The sequence below is a fragment of the Ctenocephalides felis genome, unplaced genomic scaffold (genome assembly GCF_003426905.1).
Source record: "Ctenocephalides felis isolate EL2017-DRISC unplaced genomic scaffold, ASM342690v1 CF-g0.4_SCAFFOLD_01492, whole genome shotgun sequence".
Classification (NCBI taxonomy): Eukaryota; Metazoa; Arthropoda; class Insecta; order Siphonaptera; family Pulicidae; genus Ctenocephalides; species Ctenocephalides felis.
This window is the reverse complement of record NW_020537646.1, coordinates 37846648-37868113: the sequence shown is the minus strand read 5'-3', so window position 1 is coordinate 37868113 and position 21466 is coordinate 37846648. Positions and strand designations below refer to the sequence as shown.

Below are 21466 nucleotides of genomic sequence, written 5' to 3'. Positions count from 1 at the left end.
TCTGCATCCGGTTTGAGAAGAACGGATTTCCATCGGATATTCCTATGGGCCCCGAAGGCTTCCATGCGCGGACTATTCTAGACGTTTTGTTTAAAGCAGAGTTTCATTTGTTTATGTAAAAAATTAATTAAAGCTTTTACGAAGCTCGTGCAGAAGCATGATTTCATCTGCAGTATTGGAACGTGGAGAGAAAATGTTTTTCCATTGAGTGTTTATGCATTGAAATTAAAAACGGTTGTTTATATGGAGTATGTGATAGCAAAATATGAACCGAATGTTTGAAATAAAATTGATTCAAAAGTAATATATTTAATGTTTACATTGAATTCATATACGTATGAAAATATATAGCACTTCGAGTTACACATTGATGATAATATAGCTTAACATTTTATGGCTAATATAATAGTCATCAATTGCTAGGTACTATTAAATCATGGTGTGAGTGCGATTATACCTTTAGGTAAGTAGCATATATTTTTCGACATGTGTGAATAATCGACCCTACCGAGTTTCATCGAACCACTATTAAATTTGGATAAAGATCAAATTTTGGCTCACGTTAAAAAGTGCTGCTTATTGTTTCAACCTTTAATACATTTTTAAAATTAAACGACTCGTCATAGGGCGGTAATATTTTAGCTTCTTCTCTAAGACTACGATTTCTATCATTTAACAAGTTTCAAAAAGTTCGTCAAAATTTTGTTTAAATTAATAATCAGTTGGAGATGGTCCGTATGATCTTCATTAAAAACTAATCAGCATGATTTCACAATCAAATAAGGATTGTGTACTAAAACATGCACGATAAATTTCATAGTTTTTTGCTAATTATTAGGAAATGGCTTAACCGTTTTTCATAAAAACAAACTTTTCAGAAAGTAAATTTTTCTACAAATGAATAGTATAAGAAATATAATATAAAATTTTAAGTTTTTTTTTGCATTTGTTTGTGTTTTCACGAAATTCACTTTTTGTTATATAAATTTATTTAGATGTGCCGATATTGATGTAAATTTATTAGTATATAATTTGTTGTAATTGTTATTGCATTTTGTGGTTATTGTTTTTCACTAATAGTAATTTAATGACTTTTCTTTATTAACTTCCCGTAGGGTAGTTATAGTAATGAGCCAAAAATCGAAAATGAAATTTTTTTGCTTATCTTCATGTTTTGAAGGTTTCTGAACATTTTCGCATACCTCCAAAAAATTTATGTGTGTGTGTGTGTTTTGTATGTCCGCATTTTTCGTCCACGTTTTCGAGCGCACGGATCAACCGATTTGAATGGTTCAAAACCATTCGAAAACAGAAATCGAGGTTTCAGAAAACGGAGTATCCGATTTGAATGATTAAAAAAATATTCAATTTGTAATGATTGGGAGATGTTGTGTTTAGTTTTTGGCAAAGGCAGGTCCAGCCGTTTTGGATTTACGAGCTAAGTGTACAAAAAAGGGCAGTTTTTAAGAGAACTAAGCATTCGATTTGAATGATTCAAAAAACCTTCTGCTTATTTTGACAAAATGATTGCTTTCGGAAAAAATATTTCAAAATTTTCTTTTTCATTTTTTTTTTAAATAATTTTTTGTATATCGAAAATAAATCAGGTTTTTATTTTAATTCTTTATAAGCATAGTATTCATAATAATCTATTTCAAAACATTTAATATTCCTCGAACATTTCGTTACGGTACAGGAAGTTCCAGCTATTTGCCTTAAGGCACAATGCCATATACAACTAGTTGCATTTGCCTCTGTTTCGGTGACTAGATATTTCCATTTTTATTATATAAATCTATTTTGACCTACAGATGTTAGTGTACATCTATTGCTATATAATTTGTTGCACTAGTTATTGCACTTTGTGATAATTATTTTTCACTAATTCAATGGCTGTTATTTTCTTTTTTATATATTTTTATAAAAAAACAAATCAGTTGCCATTTCCGAATTTTGATTATAGTTAAACTTTTTGGAATAATGCCCGGAATGGATATTTTTTCAATTAGTGATCTACAATACAAAGTGACAAGATTACACGAAACGCACGGTTCGAACTCGATACCTCGTGGTTGCAATATCTAGATTTTTGCATCCACAAGGTTGCAAATATTTTATCCAAGACTCTACTAGTGTACAAATATTTAATCCAAGCCCACAATCACTGACAGTCATTTAGAATTATTATGTATAACCTTTGATTACAGTTGTCTTATCAAATTTTAAGATTTTCTAATATCGATTGCTTTTATTAACGTATTACTAAAAGTTATTCTTATCAATCATTTCTTAAAATATTTGCTTTTATGTTTTCGGTGCATATTTATACGACGTAGAATGGCTTCGCAAACCTACTCATTTTCCTGTCAATGTCAACACAAGGATAAACAAGACTTTTATAAAATGCAATAACTTTAATAAAATTGGGGCAGAACACCTGTCGTTGATATAAAAATTTTGTAACAAGATTGAAAGCTTCCAGCAAAAACACAATAAACGACAAGAGGTATTTTATGAGATTTTGTATGTTTTTATGAGATTTAAAGCATATTTAATATTCGCACGTTTCTCATACATATAAATGTTTGTAATAAAGCGGTATTAAAATAAATTAGTACATTCTAAATTCAATATAATTCTTCATTTTTCATTCCAATATAATAGATGTATTAAAAATATTATAATAAAAAAAACTAATAAAAATATTGACACCTTAATTTATTTTTAAATACAAGTAAAAACAATAAGTTTCCAAATAATATAATCGAATCACTGTTAAGATTACTTTAGAAAATCTATGTTTACCAGCTATCAAATTAAATAAAATTGAATATGTTTAGTTGACTATGTATTATGTGAATGTAACATCGCTAAAGACAGTTCTAATAAATTAAATTGCTCATCTATATTTTAGTAAAAAGTTAAATAACTAAAAATATATTACTAAGATGCCTAGTATATGTAACTTAAACAGATAATATGAAGCCAATTTTACATTTGACTGCAAATAAAAGTAGCAAAGCATGGCGATAATTAATAGATGATTATGGAACACTTTACATAGTGTTTTTGATCTTGTTTTGAACTAAGATATCAATAACATTTTTTTAGTTACTGTGCTTTCAGAGTTCTATGAGCTAAATAATTTATTCTTAAGATATGTTTATGAAAAGGTAATATAAAAAAAACATGGTTGAGAATAATTATGAATTACGTGTAGTTTTAGAAGACAATCCAAATAGTAAATTTAAAAAAAAAGTATGTTGATATAATATATTTTATTTGAGTCTTAAAGTCGGACGTAACGTCAATAAAAATAATATGAGAGTTTTCAGAAATTTATTTAAAATCCATACGTTTCGGCTTGCATCGTAGCCTTCATTCAGTGGCAATTAATATAACTATAAAAATTAAAACTAAATAAATAATATGTAAGAAATTTCAAAGAAAAATAATAATAATAATGAAAAAACACTTATAATTTTGTATCCGAATATAACAGATAAAAACATTTTTACTCCATGGCATGAGTATGTGCACAGTGGTAAAATATGTAATTTTTAACATCACAAATGACAAAACACACAAATAAATACGAATAACGTTTAGTAAGTTGTCGAAACTATGTATTGGCTATTTGGAGTCTGAGATAGAAATGTCACGTTTTTTTCTCAAAGCAGTTCTTAACATATGTTCAAATTTTACGAAAAATTTAAAAAGCGATGGAATCTTGTTATTTTTTAAGAAATTTTGACACTCTATTTAGCAATCATGTGTTTGTTTTGTTCAGGGCCGTGTTGTCAAATCGTATGTTTATGACTCTTAAGCGAATCTTCTTTTAATTACATTCCATTCAAAATGTTAAATTTTTGGGTACAAAAAAATCTATTATGTATTAAATTATTTATATGCTCGGTTAACATGGTCTTGAATTGTTTGGTATTTTTTGAGTTATTTTTATGTTGATGGAAGCGTTTACTCGGGTTTTGTCTAGTTTTTCCGAGCCACTGGGAGAAAAAAAAATCGAGAACATCCATAATAAGGAGTCATTATTAAGGACCACCCTAATATATATATATATATATATATATATATATACATATATATATAGGTTGAACTAAGTTTATAAGGACTCATAACTTGTATCCAATTAAGATTACAACTCACCTTCAGTGGAGACAACTCTGCATCGTGCTAAATCTGCTTTATTTGCAACTAAAATCACAGCTCTGGATGCCATACTTCCAGCTGTCCAAAGTGCCTGTAAACTTTCCTCGGCTACCAGGAAACTTTCACGATCAGAAGTTGAATACACGACACAATATGCATGAACTTCATATGACGTTAAGCAATTCTCAGGCTACATGGAAATACATCAAAAATATATCTTAATGATAACTGAATATATGAATTAAAGCTAATTGGTTATAAAGGCAACTATATGTCGCGGATTGGCCGGGGCAGTCGCGGATTTCCACCTTGCGTCCCGGGTTTTTCAAAAAGCGATATTTAATTAAAATCTCGTATTTAAATCTTTTGTCCCGGTTTTTGAAAAATTAATAAGTTAAGTAACAAAAATTAGAAAAACAAACAAACAAGTGCTAATTTTTTTCTATTAATTATGAAGAAAATTGAGTAAAATTTTATAGAAGGCTCAAAAGCGAAATAAAACATATAGATCGAAAAATATAAGATATAATATAATATCACAGATAAAAAAGATTACACATAATAGAATAAAATGGTTTTTACTAAAAGCACGCAATTCTGATTAAAAAAAATATTCATATATAAAAAAAATTGTATCCATAAATAGCATTTGTTATTTTGATAAAAAACTAAAATTTGCAATAATTTTAGGTTCGAATTTAATACTCACCGACATTTCGGAACTTGGAATGTCTACAAATGTTAATTCTGATTCTTCACCACCGAGTAAAACCGAGACAGACTTTTCACCAGAATCATCATCTGCAATAAAAAAATAACAAAAATAAATTATAATATAACAATTAAATACCATTAAAGCTATTTACCACAAACATCAATTTCTTTATTATATAATCCAATAGATAATTATGAAACTTAACAATTGACAAAGCTGTATAAACATATCTAACTCTTACAAATATAGTTAGAAAATAAAATTCCAATAAATAACGAAAAATATATTCCCGCGTACAAATATCTGATTAATGTTTTGAAAAATGGAATTGGAATTTTATATTTGTAAAAAAAATGTCAATAAAGTCATTTGAGGGTTCAGTGGGTTCATCAATTTTATATAAATACATGATTAAGGTTTGAATATTGGGGTTTCATTTTATTACAAACAAACCATCTTAAGTTAGTTCGATAATAATATAAATATTAGAAACTAAAATGATAATTTAAACCTTTTCAGCAGATAACTTTTCGAACTCTGTCGATAACTGTCTTGCTGATAAAGAAAATAAATCACTAATAATATCTCAAAAATAAGTAAAATTAGGTTTGCTATAACCAAAATATTTGAAAGTATGAAAAGATGATTAACCAACCATCATCTTGATTATTACTATAATATTTAAGTATACGTTATTCAATTGTTATATAAGATGTATTGTTATTTCATAAGTTAAAATTAACATATTTTTTATATAATCTCTAAAGCTTACATATGTGTGGGGCAAAAAGCTCCAACATAAACTTTACCCTGAAAAAAGTATAACAATAAGAAAATAGTGAATAAAATTTTAACAGAGTTATTCCAACTATTAAACTGTTGATGAATATCGCTAACGAAATACTAGATCAGAGTTTTATATGGTGTAATCTTTGCAACAAAATTGCAGATTGAATAAAGTAGTTATTATTACGTAAAGTCCTTTTAAAATTAAGATCAAAACATTGTCTCTGTTCGCCACCTTGTAAAAAAAGACAGACTCTTTCACTCAGTCTATGGGATAAAAGGATCAGGGGACAATTTTTTGAAAAACAGGAAATACATTTCTACAATAATAAATTAGCCGAGAGTTTTACTGAACATAGTCAGGAAGTTGTTTGTTTGACATGTGTTATTTGTTGTGATATAATTGGTGAAGGTTTCACAATATAATGAATCAAAATCACAAAGGACTTTTGTGCCCCGCCCTACTCTATATCATATATTCAAAAAAGACAAAACTAGAGAAATAGCACATAATTATAAAAAAAACATTGAACAAAAAGTTTGGAACTTTTTAAAAAATACATATGGTAAAATTTATTCATTCAAAATTAAAACCAAATAAACAAGCTGCAAGTAAATCCAATAATAAAATTTTAAATTGTGAATGCGTGCTGCTCAACGTCTATAAAAATATCCAATTTCAAATATCGATACTATCGATAAAGATATTCGCTTCTTATAAAGCTTCAAGCGCCGTAGTTGAGTTTTCTAAAGCATATCGTTATGTATATATAAAGAAGAAATTGAAGGAAACAGGTCATGCGAAATATCAATTTTGAGATGAATACGTGCTCATTTATACATTATAAGAACTGTTATTCATAGTTAAATGAATACAATTCATCATAAGGAAATATAAAATATTATTTCAACAATTTGACAGTCCATTTTCGAATTCAGTTTATATTTCATATTTTGCAATCATAGTATATCACAGGTGAACAGCAGTATTAATATTTACATAACATTTCTGTTTTGAATAACCATGTGATTCTGAAAACCAGTAGATACTGTAGTTTACAGTATAAAATAACCAAAAAGTTTTATCATTCTTTTTAGTAGAAAGGTAGATACAGAATTATAGATTCTGTTATTTTATATAAAAATAACCAATTACATTACACTACATAATTAGATCTTTGGTTCTAATTGTGTCAGAGAGATTGATTATATTTCTTCCATTAAAAATTTACTTTTAACCACTTAACTATGATTGACAAACAAATACCTAGATTAGAACAAATATTATATATCATATTATGACGAGTATTTTCGTCATTCGTATGATGCAGTGCCTATATGCTGTTTAAATTAATATTTTTGAAAACCCCAAAAGATATTCTGAAATTTCTAGTTCTTTAGAATACTTTGATTTAATGACTGAATAAAATAAGTAAGTGTTAGTGCGAATTGACCTTAAGGCAAGTTTAATGAACTTCCCGAATTGTGAAAATAATACACTTAATTGATACGAATTAAGAATTAGCTGTTTATCAAAAACTATTCCTAATTTTATACATTTACATATATAATATTTTATTCTTTTTAAATCATTTTTACTATGTAGTATAGGGTAAAGCTTGGTTCAGAAGTCCGCGGGTATAAAGATCCACCACCAGTAAAATTAGGAAATTTTGAACAACAATCTTTGCAAGTGGAGGTAGAAGAATGTATAGCCAGTCATTATTTTGATTTTTATGATATTGCTAATGATTATGATATTTCTTATATATTGAAAATCCATAACAAAAGTATTTTCTTTCAATGTTTGTTTTTTCGGTTTTGAGCACTGTTGTTTAGTTTACGAGACCTCAATATAAATTCTAAGTATACGTTATTTAATTATTCTATAAGAGGTATTGTTAATTTTGAATTAGATATTTAGATTATATATTAAATTAGATAGATAGAACCGTACTTTTTACATAACCTCTATAACTAGGGTAACTTAACCTCTACCCTGACAAAGGTGTAAAAATAAAGAAGTGTCAAAAAAAGGAAAAGTAAGATAAAATGCTATTTTATAAGAAATAAATTAAATAAATAGTTATTTCTACTATGCTGATGAATATTTCTGACAAAATACCAGATCAATGTGAAATTTATATTTTGCAATGGTTGATTAATACTGCTATTATTTTGTAAAATTCCTTTGAAATTAAAATAAAACATTGGATCTACACCTCCAGGACGTCTTATTGGGGTAAAAATAATTCGGTTACAAATTTTTGAAAAATGGCTGAAAAACATTTCTACGTTGATAAATTAGCTAGGAGTTTTACGGAACATAGTCAGATAGTTTTTAGTTTGATATATGTTATTTGTAGTGATATAGTTGGTTTGGTTTTCACAATATAATTGCTCAAACATAAATCGAAAAGTTATTTATGCTCAGAATTTCATCAATTATCGTATAATTGATTAACTTAATTAAGTGCAACAAAATCTGTAAATCACCTTAAATACTTTTGAGCAATCGAAAAGAATTAGTGCACATGAAAGCGGAAAATTTTTACAGAAATGTGAGGCCAATAACCTAAGCAAACAAAAGCAAATGACTGATCTTATTTTATTTCATGTCACAGCAAATGACTTAATTGATTAGCATGAGATACTAGAAAACATTAATTTGATATTCCCGAGACAAGGACTAAAATCAAACAGACTTCAAAAACTATAAAAACTATATGTTGAACGGTCCCGTAAATAGGGTAGCAATGGTTGTCAACACAACAAAACTAATATTTCAAATATAACATTTATTAATATTGTCAAAAAGAATAATACTTATTAAAATTTGTTAGCATTACTAATGTGTTTGTGTCTACATATGTGCATTTGCGGGTGTGTGTACATGCGTATGTATAGGTACCCGTATGTGATTGTATAAATAACATAGGATTACATTGAGTTACATTACTATATAATTAACTGAATATAACCGATTTGCGTTTATTAAATAAATAAATAATATATATTCATATGAGTTTTATAATTAATAAATAAATAAATGAAAAAAAAGTATCTATCAGCATTGTTCATAAAATGCAACAAATGTCCATAACTTATATTGCGGTTTTACTATTTCAAAGAATATTTTTTGTCAATAAGAGTTATTAAGAATGTCTACAATTTACAAATTTTAGTACTAGTAGTCATCAGCGTTTCTACCCTATATGCCTCAGAAACAAATATATTGTGTTCTCTTAGAAAATACCAAAAATAAGCACAAAACTAAACCGCCCACGAATTCGAGCCTTTCACTTTTATTTTCGTACATATGATCTGATTAAGCGACTCAGTTATCTTCACCTGAGCTGTTCGGTCGGGGACCTCGAATGATTTATTGTTAGTAATATCGAAAGTATTGCGACCAACCTATAACTACAATGGATCTAATTTATTACCCGACTAAAGTCTTTCGTATTTCGACAAAAGTCATATTTTCTAGCAGGTAATTCTGTTGTCAGACACAACTCGCTCTTGCCATAAATAAATTACATTTTACGATAAATTAATTTCTAGCCGATGCGTAAACGGGTTCTTGACCTGTGGTGGCGAAATAAATAAATATCGATCCTTGGTTTTGTGGCATATTTATTTTGGACAATAGAATATAAAAGTACTCCAGAAATAATTAAATTCAGAATTTGAATGAAGACCAATAGTCAATAATTAGAAACAATAAACTTTCTTTTATTATGCAAGCAAATGTTTAGTATATGTTGTAAGATATTGTGATCAGTCTTTCTGCATAGTTTGACGAAAATAATTTGATGTATAAAAGGTAAACAATATTTTTACCGAAAAAAAAAACAATTCTTTTGAATTCTTTTAAAAAAACGACTTTTCTGAAAATTTGGAAACTTACAAGACGATTTTTGTTTTCAACAACGAATAAGAAAACGGCTCGGTAGATTTTCACCTAAAACTAATCAGTATCATTCCCTACTAATACCTTTCGAACAGTTATTGATTTTTTAAAATAGATTCGGTAGCATGGGCTTAAATTTGGACAAAAAGTTTAACACTTTTTTCCAAATTCCAATGGAACGGCTCGGCAAAACTGACAAGCAATAGTCCTCATTGAGACACATCAAATGGGTTTTAAATTTCTGAAATCGGTTCAGGCGTTTTTGAGCAAACGTCGATGAAAGTTCTAATTTTGACAAATGCCAAAAAAACGATAATAATTTTTGCAAATTTTGACGAATTTTTAAAGCTAAACGAGTAATCATAGGACCGTAATATTTTAGTATGATCTAGAAGACTATGGTATGTACCGTCAAAAAAATTATAATAAAAATTGTCGAAAAAAAAAATTTCAACACTTTATTACAAGAAAACTGCCCGGCCGATCTCTACCAACAACTTATCAGCACGATTCCCAGTCAATATCTTTCGAACGGTTTTTGAATTTTTAAAATCGATTCAGAACTGCGGGCTAAAACGTGGACGAATTTTTTTTCACTTTTCTGCTATTTACAAAGAAACGGCTTGGCTGATCGTCGCGCAAAATTGATAAATGCTAGTCCTCATCGAGTAATAATGTGTGATAATCAAAATATAATGAAAATATTTTGAAATTTATTTAGTGTGAGAAGAATGATCATGTGCCTATACTATACCACGTATATTCTAATGCATATTTTATCATATTCACAAGATTTTTCTGAAACAACAAAAAAAAATAAGTTTTGTGGCACAGCATGCACGCTGAAAATAGCAAATTGAAATTTCTTTTTATTAGTGCTAAAAAACCTAATATTTTTGTGAATTGTATATTTATTAATGAGGAAAACTAAATAAAAAGAAATATATGCGCTTGATGATATTCTCTTCTTATTAGAGCCATTACTTAATATAAAATTCTAAATATAAAATAATGCAATTAATAAAGCTCAACATTGAGTAATTATCTGTTGGTATTATGTAAAAAACTAGTGAATTACATCAAAGTATATTCTAGCTACAAGAGAGTAAATTACACACATTTTTCAACTTCATTTCATTCATTTAAATTTTATTTATGAAATATATTTCTTTTTTTACTTGTTGGTTGTGGTTAATTTGTTAGCAGAATAAATTCCACTGTTTGTGAGTCACTTTTATATAATATTTGATCAAAGAAAGCTTTTGCAAAACTCATTTGAACAATTTGCCACAGTCATATGCACCGGCTTGGAAAATATCGTTTGAATTAAATTCGCGCTAGAGGGTTCGTTAGTTTTCTGCCAATTTAAATATATGACTGTATTTATTTTATATATTAGAATTGCATTTGACAGGAAAACAAGAAATAAAAGCACTGACATTTATTTTAAAATAACTTGAAATATTTTAGAACGGAGCAAATGAACTATGAATATAAATAAAAATATAATATAAATTAATAATTGATCGAATTTATTATGAAGTTAAAATGGTTATCTCAAACATAATTAATGCTATTAAATTATATCGAAAAATCTATTTTGAATGCCCTATGCCTAAAATATAATTAATATTTTCATAAAATACTATCTGTTATTAATCAGAACTTCCATATAGTAGCATTTATTATTATTATTAATATTACCAATATTAAAGCCAATAATTTGATAATTGTTTTTATTATTACTTTTTTATATAAAATCTGCGAAGCTGTTTTTTGGTAAAACACTTCTCTATATTTTTGTATATTGAAAGTAGGTAATTTTGCTATAGATTAAATTCCTTAAAGCCAGGTACATTGAATAAAAACAGACTTTTCAAAAAAAATAAAAATTATAAAATCATGCGTATTGATAATTGATCTTATTTTATTTTTAAATTTGACTAAAAATTTACTTAATATATTGTACTCTACAAAAACTCCTCGTACAATTAATATATAAATAAAATGTGAAGTAAGACTTGAATAATATATAAGATAAAATTTCTTGGAATCATTAAAACTTTAGAGCTCTATTTTTATGAGAAATTTCTTAGAATTATGAAAAAGTAGAATTATGAGAAGCAGCGTATAATATGCTACATTTAACTAAATGAGTATGATATCTAAAAACGTCAAAAATTGAAATATTTAAGGTTTCATTTCATCAATAATAATTAATGAAATATCAACAAATTAAGACTTTCAGGAATATATTTTCAATAAATATTAATAGTAATCATTTATTTAGCATGAACAAACTGAACCTATAATTAACGTTTTTTTTACAATTTACTAATAAAAACTAATAAAAAACTAAATGTCTGTTAAACAATAAACAATATATAAAATATAGTACATATATTTCCTTAATTTTTATTTATGTTTTTTTGTTCCATACTTTTTTAAGTTATTGTAATGGGCCGAAAATCGTAATTAATTTTTTTTACATTTTTTGACGTTCTGAAGGTTTCTGAACATTTTGGCATACCTCAGAAAAAATAGATGTGTGTGTGTATGTATGGATAGAAATTTCCAGTCACGTTTTCGGGCGCACGGATCAACCGATTTGAATGACCGTGCCTTAAGGCAAATTGCTGGAACTTCCCGTACTGTAACGAACTGTTCGAGGAATATTGAATGTTTTCAAATAGATTATTATTAATATTGTAACATTGTCTAATATTTATAAGAATTATATAAACTGAATTGCAAAGTTAAACATATTTGTTTAAATTACAGTCGAACTTCACTCAGAATTATGATTAAAATCTGAATTATTTTCGATATACAAAAAAAATTTTTTTTTGAAAAAAAAATTGAAAAAAAAATTTTGAAACAAAATTTTTTTTTCCAAAATCAATTTTTTAGTTAAAACAAGCAGAAAGTTCTTTAAATATATTCAAATCGGACGCTTAGTTCTCTCAAAAACTGCTATTTTTGCACATTTAGCTCTGTATCTCCAAAATGGTTAGGCCTGCCTTTGCCAAAAACTGATAACCACTTCTCCCAATCATTGCTAATTAATTGAATGCTTTTAAGATCATTCAAATCGGATGCTCCATTCTCTCAAAAACTCGATTTCTATTTTCTGCACTCTTTGCTCCGTATCTCCGAAACGGCTGGACCTGCCTTTGCCAAAAACTAATCAGCTCTTCTCCCTATTAATAGGAATCGAATGTTTTTTGAACCATTCAAATCGGTTGATACGTGCGCCCAAAAAAGGTAACTGGAAATTTGTATCCATACATACATACACACACACACATCAATTTTTTCTGAGGTATGCCAAAATGTTCAGAAACCTTCAAAACGTCGAGAAATGTAAAAAATTTCAATTTCGATTTTCGGCTTATTACAATAACTTACCCTACGGGAAGTTAATATATATTCAATAAACAATTTAATATTAAATCTAATAATTTTAATCAGATAGTATAAACTAAATGAATGAGCACAAAAAACAAAAAAAACTACCGTCGAACAAAATACATTTGTTATGAATATTCATACATTAGCCATTTACCTTTTGATAGCAACTTTGTGATAATTAACATGGAGGTTCATTAAACATCTCTTGCCTTTTACTTTGAAATAGTATCGTTATCAAATTCTATACTCTAATGGTGGTGGACCATTTTACCCTCAGTTAAATTGGTAACTTAATAAGACGCCATGAACTCTAATGAAATCTATAAACTTTCAAATCTAATTTTATTCTATAAACAGCAAATGCGCATCACTCTCAGAACATGTCCTTCAATTTTTGAAATTTCCCAAATGATTTCTCTGATACGTGTATACAAGCAAGTTGATTAGATGACGATGAATGTATTTATCCATGTGCGAATCTAATTATTCTGCGATGGCAGAACTCCGGCAGAAATAACAAGGACCTTTGTTGAACCGAGTTTCTGTTCGTTAAGCCGTTAATTGGGTTTGCGAAATAATAAAAAATATATATCTGATTTAATAAACTGTTGTGTGTGTGTTTTTATTATAGCGATTAATTTGAATCCAATTTATTTTTACGGATACATGAACTCGATATGAAACATTAATTTGGGTGCATCAGATACTTTATATATTGCGCGCTATTAATATTTTAGACATTAATGGAATTAAAAAATGTCAATTCAGTTTTTAATGTATTATGCAGACATATAAAAACACACAATAAAAAAGGTTATGAGTATTTGCAATGTAGATGCATCCTGTATCGATTAAAATTTATGCTACGTCATAAATTATTGTAATTAAAACAATATTTTGACTTTTTGTTATCAATAAAAAATGTAATATAAAATTTAACAGTGATGAACTTTTGCATGTGTATTTTATTATTATAATGAAATAAACTGAAAAATACATGCAGTTGTGAATTCTAATAAAATATTTAAATAAACCATTGTAATATTTACAATTACTAATCAATAACTAAAATTTAAACTAGTTATTATACTATTTTGCCTTGAGGCAAGTTACATAAACTTTCCAATATGTGTAAATAATTGACTTAATCGATGAAAAATAAATTAATTTATGAGTGATTAAACGTATTCAGAGTGGACTTATTGCACATAATTGAAAACGAACGTAAACGTTAACTCAAAGTATTTTTTAAAAGCAAATTTTTAAAAATAAATAATTTTTATAATTGAATCAGTTTTCTTAGGACTTTAATGGTTTAATATGTTCATTAAGACCAAGTACTCTATCATTATATCAAGTAAATCATCTAATTTCAATTTTAACAAGCGTCAAAAAAACTACTCATTTTCTCAAATTTTGATGAATTTTTTAAATTAAACTAATTGCCATGAGCGTATTTATATAATATTCTGTAAGTTCTATAAGACCATGATATATATCGCCATAAAAATTCCATAAAAATCGGCTTGAATTTTTTATTATTAAGTTAGGAAACAAAAAAAATAAGTAAGTAGGGTAGTGTGGGACACAAAGGTCCAATTTGGCTTTGAGCGGTTATATTGTGACAATCAAACTAATTATAACACAACAAATGACACATATCAAACAAACAATTATCTGACATTGTTCATTGAATTTCCCACCTAATTAATCATCGTTTAAATGTATTTCTTTTGCTGTTTTTCAAAAGTTTGTCACATGATTTTTTTTTACTTATTATTCAACAAGTGCAAAATATAAATTTCATGGCAACATTTAGTACAGAGATAACACTGTATATAACTTGGATTTGACAATTTGTCAAAAATGTTCATAGCTTTCTGTTGGATTTATCTTTTGTAAAACATGTTTTTTTTTTCAAACTCAATTTACTTTTTTATTTATATTTCTTATTGTTTGACCTTCGACAGTTGGTCCTTACATTTGACGTATAAGCTTTTATAGAGGTTTATGTATAAAAGAAACTGAGGAATTTAACTTAAAATTAACAATACATCTTATAAAACAATCAAATAAACTATACTTTGGATCAGTTTTAATTTCATTTATTATAAAAAAACTAAATATCAACGATTCATATTAAATTCAAATAGAATTAAACATTACCAAGTACATTAGATAAAAATCATTTATCTGTGTAATTAATTTGTTTCATTTTTTGAAGTTTATAATGAACGTTTCTAATTAGAACTGGCAGAATAGATGGTAAGAATTTATAATTAGCGATTTTAATTATTCTGAAGATTTCGCGTAGAACTCAAGCCTGATGTTAATTAAATGCATTCATAATATAATTAAAATCTACTTATTTAGAAGTGTTGCTATTTAAAAATATTACTCAAACAAGAACACAATACTTAACTAGCTGTAAGTGGAATTCTGTCTTAAGGCAATTAAGGCATCGTGCCTTGAGGCAAATTGCTGGAACTTCCCGTACCAAAAATTATTATTTTTAAAAACGATTAACATTTTTGAAAAAAAAAATTACTTTGAAAAAATAAGATTTTGAGAAACTATAAATTGGACAAAAAATTACTATTTTTTGAAAAAAATTTTTTTTTTTTAAAAAAATTTTTTTTTAATTTTTTTTTTTTTGTTTTTTTGAAAAATTTTTTTTTTTTATTTTGACATATTTGGAAGATCTGAACTTTCTTTTCAAATCAATCGTACTGCTTTAACTGCATAAAGACGAAATATCAAACCGCGTAAGCGCCGCGTCGACGTCTAACGCGTAACATTGGTACGGAACCCATAGGAATGTAAACCAAATTATACTTATTGTTAAAATCTCTATAAAATATCTGATAATTTGATGTGCATATGTCTAATAATCATTTTTGACCGCCAAATGGCTCATTTTTTTACTTTTTCCTCCATATCTCCGAAACCGCTAGACCCATACCTTTATGAAAATTTTATCGATTCTTCATCTTGTCAATACAAGTGAAATGTTTTTTGAATTATTCAAATCGGACGCTCCGTTCTCTCAAAAACTGAGTTACCGTTTTCGGCACTTTTTGCCCCGTATCTTCGGAACGGCTAGACCTGCCTTCGCCAAAAACTAATCAGCACGTCTCCTTATCAATACGAATCGAATGTTTTTTGAATTATTCAAATCGGTTGACCCATGTTCCCGAAATCGTCGACGAAAATTTGTATCCGCACATACATACACACACGTACATACGTACATACATACACACACACATACACACACACACACACACACCACACATACATCCATTTTTTCTAAGGTATGCCAAAATGTTCAGAAACCTCTGAAACGTAAAGATATATAAAAATTTTCATTTTCGATTTTTTTGCGATTACTATAACTTACCCTACGGGAAGTTAAATAGATACTATTTTTAATGCATGTTCATTTATTGGTAGCAATATTCTATTATTCTAAACTTATTTATATTTCTAAATTTACTTTATTTTAGTTTGGAATTATAATAATCAAGTTTCATTTTTTATTCCCATTATTTCAAATTCAGCGCAATTTCATCTGTTATATAAAATTATATGAATAGTCACAACCAAGATTTTCATTTAAATCTTTCACTTGCTTCTACCACCAATTCTTAATATTTATTTTTTTTCTATGCTCCTCTACTGTTTATGTCGTACAATTCTTGAAAGTTCATTTAGTACTACGATTTTGTTAATTTAATATGAGCACTTAAGTATTTAATACTTTATCTCTACTTACTTTTGATACGACATAAAGTTTATGCTCGTAATGTATTCGGAAAACTTTTCTCTGAGAATAGTTCGTACTCGAGGGACTTGCAAAACTTTGCCGTTCAAATTTAATAGATAGGAAAACCTGTGAATATTTATACTAAGAAATATATGCAATGCATAAAAGTGTACTAGAAAAACTTTGCCAGTTATTTAGAAACTTTCAAAATATTTAGGTAAAATGCATTATTCGTACTTGTGTCGATGCATATGTATATAATACATATTTGTTATAATAAAAGCAAGACAAATATGATCAGCACCCTGTATTTTTATTGAAAGCTCTGCGTTAAAACTAGGTTTTTGACAAACATCCACTGACACGTGTTCTTGTAATTAACTGTTGAAAATGTTTCTTTCGATGATTTTTATTATTTTTTGGTCTTCTAGAATTTCCTAAAATACTACGGCCCAACAACAAGTCTTCAAAACAAGATTTCAAAATTTAACAAGAGGTGTATGGCATTGTGCTCCTAGGCAATTTGCTGGAACTTACCGCACCGTAATGAAATATTCAAGGAATAATAAATGCTTTCAAATAGATTATTATAAGTATATAACTTAGTTCATTATTCGTATTTTATAGATGAAGTATAAGAGCCTATGAGTTAGACGACGACGTTTGTGTGTTTGCATGAAAAATAAATAAACAAGACTTTATCAATCGGATTTAAAATAAAAGACATTGTGTATTATTTATAAGACTTAATTGCAAAAGTTAGAATTACTCATTAAAGTTTCTTTGTAATTAGCACAAAAGTGAAACTTTTCCGCCAACATTTCAGCCAAAAATACTTAATAGACTTTAAAAAGCCAAGAAATATTAAAAAGGTATTATTTGGAAATCGTGCTGACAAGTTTTGGACAAAGATTGGCCGAGCCCTTGTTAATTAACTATTGTTAGTGTTTTTTCGATGAAACTTCTTATGTAGTTAAATATCATAGCCCTAAAGAACATACTAAAATTTAATGAGTCAAACATTGTCAATTCATTAAAAATTGGAATAATAAGTTACAAATTCAGGACATACAAGTACGTATCTGTGTAATAAAATTAATATAATTAACATTAATTGAAAAGCAATGTTTAGATTTAATTGAAAGCAAAAATTTTATTTTGGAAATGAACAATTAAAATTTTATGTAAATATATAAATCTCAATTTTGATTGATTATTACATATTTCGTGCAGATCATGCAACATGCCTTAAGGCCAAATGCCACTTTCAACTAGTTGGGTAATACAATTATTAAGGTGGACAATTAAGATAATATTATTGTAAATTACTTCCAAGAACTCAACATCACTCAAACTAAGCTTTATTTTATCAAAATATCATATAACAAGTATTTTGTTAGTATTATTTAATTATTATTAAAACATTTAATAATACTTATTTACGGTCTGATTTAGCTGATCTGGTTCCTTAATGGAAACGTAATTAAACTTTTAAACGCTATTGATTTTTAACAGAGAGCAATAGTATTATTTATTTCTAAGAATCTCCAATTCTCAAATTCTATTTTGGGTTATTTACAATATAATTTTTATTTGTTTATACAAATATGAGTTGAAAATATTACAGGCCTACAAAAAGTGGTTTAATTATAAACATTCGACAAAGTCTGGAATAATGGGACGTATAAAAAATTCCAAATTCCAAATTCTATCGCGCAATTTAAAAACTTGTTTTTTTTTCATATTAAGTTTATATAATGAATGTTGAACTAAAATATAAAATTTGTTAATTTTATTTTAATATTATAACAGTAACTACTATTTATAAAATTTAAAAAATATTATAAAGGATATTTTACATAAAAAATTATTTAACATTATCCTTCATTAGAATATAAATAAAACAATACAAATATGAAATTTTTCAGAATATTTCATATTTGTAAATATTTAAAATAATTTCCTTCTCAATGAATCTCTACTTACTATGTTCCTGCCGTGAGTTTTTTGGCCCCATAAATTTTCAAATAAGGTTAACACGTACAGAGACTAAAACAAGTCCTCCCGAATACTTCTACGTCAAGTGTATGAAATGAACAAATATGGTTAACATCGATAAACGAAAATATCCCATATTATGTAAATTGCTTTCAGCCATGCCATAGTGGGATGTGTGGAATATTTCAGTAAATCTTTGCACGACTCGAGCACGCTTCGCCTTTTGTTTGAACCCATAACTTTATGTCGTTCGCGCGAAGTATCACATTTTTCTCACTCAATATCCGACCGTGTTTTGTTTCCTTCAGAGTTCTCACTTTTATATCGAAGCAGTCAAAGAGTCGATTTCACGAGGAAACACCTTGGAGCACACTCAGCTTTATATTTTAAAAGAAATTATAATATATTAGAATTTTATAATTACTGTTTTTAAGGAAAATATTAGAATTGGTTAGACGAAGTAAGTGTAACATTTTGTCATAAGGCGTACGATAATCGAGTCAGAAGCAAATATTTCGCATTTTAGGTATCGCCCGGTACGATAATCGCAAGTATTACAAAAAATTTATATATACGAAACTATAAAATACAAAATTATTTTTATTTTTGAGATAAACGGTACACTGTATGAGATATAGTCACGAACGCTGTGTCAGCTTGAACAACTTTGGCCCTAAATAATAATAATAATTTTACTAATTATTGAATCTAAATCGGAAGTTAAAGAGTTTATTTTCCCGGCACATATAATTAATCGACTTAATCAATAAGAACTAGAATTTAGCCATTTATATAAAATTATTATTTATAATAATAATTATCAATTTAATAACGAATAATCAAGATATTACGAATAACTATCAGTTTAATTTACTTGAAAAATTGCTGTTTCAACTGAATTATATGAGCACACAACACATATGAGTTATCATAGAGGATTTATAAAAACCACTGTTAAATTTAACTTGAAATTAACAAACCAACTTATAAAATAATTAAATAACGTACACTTAAAAATATATTAAGTGTTGCGTAAACTAAACAATAGTGCTCACAACCAGAATAAACTAATTACATAAGAATATACTTTTTTATAGAGTTTCAAACATAAAAGTTGCTAATTTCCTGATAGCGACGTTGCTTGATTGAAGATAATGACGTGATACCTAACCTATGCTATCTACATTCAAATATTGTTGAAAATTTTCGGTGAGCCTTTTCACCCGCAAACCTTTAAGCCCCGCTCTATCCAGTTACATTCATAAACTTTTAAATTGTTGAAGTATTTGGAGCCCCACTTCTTCAGGCGCGACTATAGCAGTAACCGCAGCAAAATTCAGACAAAAATGCGTCAAAATCCATGAGTACTGATTTGATATTGGCTATCTATGTGATCATTCGAAACGACTTGATATAATTGATCGATATGTCACGTGCTGTCTTTAGTTCTATACTCTCGATCATGTTGATTAGTTCGGAACTAACATATATCGTCACTCGGAAATAATTAAAATAATAAAAAAAAAAACAAATCAAATGTCTAAAAATGCTGTTTTAGAACGTAAATTTATATCTTATTATTCATACATTGTTGCTCAATATATTTTCAATATATCTTTGAGATAATTAAAATCAAAAATATTTTGATAGACAAGATCAATAATATTTATTATTACACATATGTGTATAGGTTGCCATTCAGCTGATCAAGAAACATATGTATGTTAGAAATATTTCATAAAAAGTAAGTTATTGATACACGAGAAGAACTAATGTTTTACGTAAGTGATTATGTATGTGATTTCGTTAATGCTTGTGGATAAAGATGGATTCTAGTATAGCATTACAATAAAACTCAGAATTAACAGCTTTTATATACTTTTATATTTCTATTTATGTATCGTTTATTATTTCTAAATATTTAAGTTGAATGGCAAGATTTTCAGCAACGAATAAGAATTGATGATATTTGTACACTTGGATAAATAATTAAGAATTTTGTATTAAGAGATTTCTGTATTATTTTATACGTGTAACATAAATATAAAACTATATGGATTATCACAAAACTTAAATCAAACCAAAGAAAACTGAAGACAAAGAGCATGCGACCATGAACCATAGAGTCAGCTTCACCAAACATACAACATGAAAATCAGACGAGCTTAAGTGATGATAACTTTACTGAGACCTCTCTTGAACCACAACAGCACGCTGAGCGTGAAGAACAAGCGAACACTTTACTGACATTAATATGATCTGTTTACGCAGCTCCAGCATGGAAAGCGATAACAAAGATTAACTTACAAAAACTACAGACTATACGAAATAAAGCCTTACGACTGGTACTTAACAAATCAAGGGGCCAACTGACCAGACACTATTAATCTATAAAATACATACATGAACTGACTGATGAACCGACGGTACTCGACAAAATTAAAAAGCTCACTAGAAACTTATTTAAAATGTAAGGATCAATCAAATAACAACATCCAGGCGCTTGGCCAATAGACTCGTAAATAGTTTGGTGTGACAAACACGCCCTGATCGATCCCTAGCAGGAATTTTATGCATACTCCTTTCGCAATCATTCAAACGTGTTCTTTTTCAAACAAATTTTGACATTTTCCTTTTTTGCCCACATATTATTTATACTAATTACTAAGATAAAATGTATAACAATATTCATAAACACCGTTAGAAA

General features: G+C 27.6%; 2 protein-coding genes across 3 annotated transcripts in view; one reads left to right on the top strand and one right to left on the bottom strand.

The window, feature by feature from the left end:
* Nucleotides 1–21466, top strand: part of LOC113370748 — a 543405-nt gene that overhangs the window by 319918 nt on the left and 202021 nt on the right. The gene's annotated exons all lie outside the window — the stretch shown is intronic.
* Nucleotides 1–21466, bottom strand: part of LOC113370750 (GTP-binding protein GEM-like) — an 82013-nt gene that overhangs the window by 44125 nt on the left and 16422 nt on the right. The window contains exons 1-2 of one of the 2 annotated variants that reach the window (XM_026611440.1): nucleotides 4880–4952; nucleotides 4168–4360 (exon numbers count right to left, since the gene is read on the bottom strand). The exons of the other annotated variant lie outside the window; for it this stretch is intronic. Of the exons in view, the coding sequence (XP_026467225.1) occupies nucleotides 4168–4360; nucleotides 4880–4885 (199 nt within the window). The 5' untranslated portion in view covers nucleotides 4886–4952. Of the gene's footprint in view, nucleotides 1–4167; nucleotides 4361–4879; nucleotides 4953–21466 lie in introns of those variants that run through there. 2 annotated transcript variants of the gene reach the window in all.